The 3,513-nt window shown below is 46.5% G+C and overlaps 1 protein-coding gene across 1 annotated transcript; it reads left to right on the forward strand.

The window, feature by feature from the left end:
• Nucleotides 1-2: 2 nt before the first annotated feature.
• On the forward strand, nt 3-836 carry LOC109953602 (trace amine-associated receptor 13c-like; the record flags this gene model as incomplete). Its single annotated transcript, XM_020589079.1, has 1 exon — nt 3-836. A coding segment is annotated over one exon (834 nt), but the record flags the coding sequence as incomplete, so codon positions are not given.
• Nucleotides 837-3,513: the final 2,677 nt, after the last annotated feature.

Raw genomic sequence — 3,513 nt, forward strand, 5'->3', positions numbered from 1 at the left:
TCTCCATCTCCCACTTCCGGCAGCTCCACACCCCGACCAACACTCTGCTCCAGTCTATGGCTGTGTGTGACCTGGGGCTGGGTCTGTTGGTGATGCCTGTCGAAGGCCTGCGCTATATTGAGTCATGCTGGCTGCTGGGGAGGATAATGTGTGCTCTGTCTACTTATGTTTTTTACTGTCTGGCCACTGGTGCTCTGGGCCACATGGTGCTCATATCCATCGACCGTTATTTGACTATCTGTGACCCACTGGTCTACTCCTCTAAGGTCACACTCACTATTGTTAAAATCTGTATTTGTCTCTGCTGGGCCTGTTCAATTATCTACAACGGGTTAATTCTAATGGACCACTTAGTACAACCGGACAAATTCAATTCCTGCTATGGGGAGTGTGTGGTGGTCATCAATCAGATTTCAGCAACTATTGACATGTTCATGACCTTTATTGGGCCCTGTACTGTCATGGTTGTGCTGTACATTAGAGTGTTTGTGGCTGCCCTTTCTCAGATGCGAGTAATTCAGTCACAGGCTGCTGCTACCAAGGCCAGAGCAGCTCCAACTGCTAGAAAATCACAGCCCAAGGCAGCCAGGACTCTGGGGATTCTGATAGCAGTGTTTCTAATGTGTTTCTGCCCATACTACTATCCCATTCTTGCAGGCGTGAACACCTCCACCAATTTGTCCTATTATCCAATACTGATGTGGATCCAGTTACTGAACTCTTGTTTGAACCCTCTGATTTATGCTATGTTCTACCCCTGGTTTAGAAAAGCTATCAAACTCATCATCACACTCAGAATACTGCAGGATAACTCCCGGGAGGTCAAGATCCTGTAGACAGGGCTGGAAGTATCAGTGAATGGTCATTTTTACACTGTTTTAGAAACATTGTGTCACCTCTGAGCAGACTGTTCTGCTGCAGCACCACACAGACCTTTGGCAGTGGCTTCAGGCACAGAGATTCTCATTCTGTCAATCAGCCATGTTGTGAACTGTTTATTCTCATAAATACAAACCTCAGTGCTGAGTGAAGCACATTAACCTGGGCTGATGAGACTTTTTACTGTAAATGTTGTGGAATGAAACACTGTGCAGGTCATTTGTGTCTTGCAGTAAAATATTATTATTATTATTACGCAAATATTATTATACATACACATTGTGCAGGGCATTTGTGGCTCATAGTAAAATATAACAACACATAAATAGTAATATAAATGCAAATGTGTTCTTGTGATAAATAGGATCAATCTTATTTTTAACTATTCTCGTGGAGTTTTGTCTTGTCCCCAGACTGTCAGAAGGACCCAGAAATCATAACAAAGTGAAAAAGCTTAATGCACTTCATTATACATGACTTCATACAAAATGCATTAAAGAACCAAACAGGGTGAAGATGCTTTTAGCTGCTATTCTGCACACAGATGGAACCAACTTCCCAATGAAATGTGCCCTAACTCTGCCACTTTCAAGTCTTATTTGAAAACTCTGCCAGTTTCCTGAACCACTGATTGACTAGTTTCTGTGCTTTTGTTTCATCTGATTGTTTTCCTCTCTATACTTGTCCTCCTAGTTCTCAGTGCTGCTTTTGACACCACTGATCACAACAAATTGATAGTTTGACTTCTGGTCTTTTTGCTTTCATCCTGGGTCAACAAATCAGTCATCAAATTGCTTCCTAAGAGCCAAATTAGCTGAGGGAAAATTAACAGGGTTATTTTAGCTTGATGTCAGCATGTTAGCATGAATTAATTTAGCTAGACTGGAACTAGAATGGATGCATCTGGTCTGAATCACATGTGTCAGGTCACCTAGAGTCCGTCGTCTCAGAGGGCTCCTTCAGCTCTGAAGAAGCTGATGCCATTGTCAAGAGTGCATCGGGCACGTTGTAGGTGGTGACGACTACAGTCAGGTGAACAAATGGACAGCGCCATCCTGGAGCGCTGCCTCACACAGCTGGTCAGACAGGGGAAGCCTTACAAGTACATTATGAAGTATGCTGTGATGCAGAAGACGAGGGCCTGCCTCCACACAGCCAACTCCTGCTATTGGGACACTGCCATGGACGAAAGCTGCACTGTGAGATGGGAAAACCGCACCATGTACTTTGTGGTCAGTGTGTTCGCAGTGGCTATTGCACAGGAAACACACACATATAAATGTACATACAATCCACCACTACCAGAAGAGGAGGAGGAGTGGAGTGGGTTCCTGTGAACAGCAGGAGTCCACCAAGTGCCACAGAGTCCACTTCCACACTGCTGCTGGGAAGAAAATGGTTGGATTGTTTTCAGGTATCATGAAACAACATTATCTTAAAGTGTGTATCTATTGTGTACTGTATTGTATCGCTCACTGATGTTTGACTTTATGCAGCAGCTGCAAACAACATCATGTTCAAGAGGATGTCTGTATTTGCAGCTGTTCGCTGCCAGAGAATAAACATGCATAGGTGTATAATCAAAATGCATAGTTCAGTTGTTTCTTTGAAATGAATTAGGACAGATAACAGTCCTGCTTTTCTTCCTACAGCTGGCGCTGTTGCCAATGTCTAATTTGACCCTTGTATTCCTCAGTTTTAACTCTGTCTTGCAGTTCTATTTTGTATAGGCCTCTAAGAGCTGTTGCTATTGGGTTTATCTCTCACGCATGCACAGTCCTGAACAGATTTCTTTCACGCCATGTGTCCGGCACTGGATTGTTCCCACTCAGGTCTGCTGTGTTGGCATAAATGCCAATGTGAGATCAGCAGTCTACAAGCAGTGCCGCACTGCCATCACCATGTGCCCAGGCTGTAATATGGGCCTCATCATGCCCAGTGACCCACACCCCCGCTGCAAGGCCTGCCTCGGTGCAGAGAACGCCGAGCTGGCAGTCTCCTCCAGGCTGCTAGCCCCCTCTGTGCTTGCTTACCCGCAGCAGAGAAGCAGCCATGGGCTGAGTCATTTGCAGCTGCCAGAGAGCGAGATCCTGATGATGATAGCAGCTGGGCAAACAGCGGTGACGATCCCTTGGTGGATGACCCACTGGAGTTCCTCGGCATAGGCAGTACAAATGTGTCCAAGTCTGTTGACTGGCTTCCTTTCATTGTTCCCGGCTCTCCCTTCAACCCATCAGTTGACATGGATGCTGGTGAAGACAAGCTTCCTCTGGCTCAGCAACACGATCCTGCCACCGGTCAGCATCTGGCTTTGGGGCTCTGCTCCACAATCTGCCAGAAATCATCAGAATTATGGCAGACTGCAAGGGCATTCCTCTCTTGCTGGCTGCCCCCACTCCTCCCCCTTCAGACATGATGGACGATTTATACATGATGGAGCAGTGGAGCAAGCACCCCCCTGTCTTGCCTGATTTTCCCACCATCTGCCCATTCTACTCAGGGGTGGCCGAGCAGCCTGGGAGCCTACGGGCTCCGGTCATTCACTTCGAGTCCCTCACTAGGGTGTAGGGAGTGACAGACCTCAGCTTCCCTACCATTCCACCACTGGAGACATGCATCTATTCAATCTTGCTC

The sequence above is a fragment of the Monopterus albus genome, unplaced genomic scaffold (genome assembly GCF_001952655.1).
Source record: "Monopterus albus unplaced genomic scaffold, M_albus_1.0 scaffold837.1, whole genome shotgun sequence".
Taxonomy (NCBI): domain Eukaryota; kingdom Metazoa; phylum Chordata; class Actinopteri; order Synbranchiformes; family Synbranchidae; genus Monopterus; species Monopterus albus.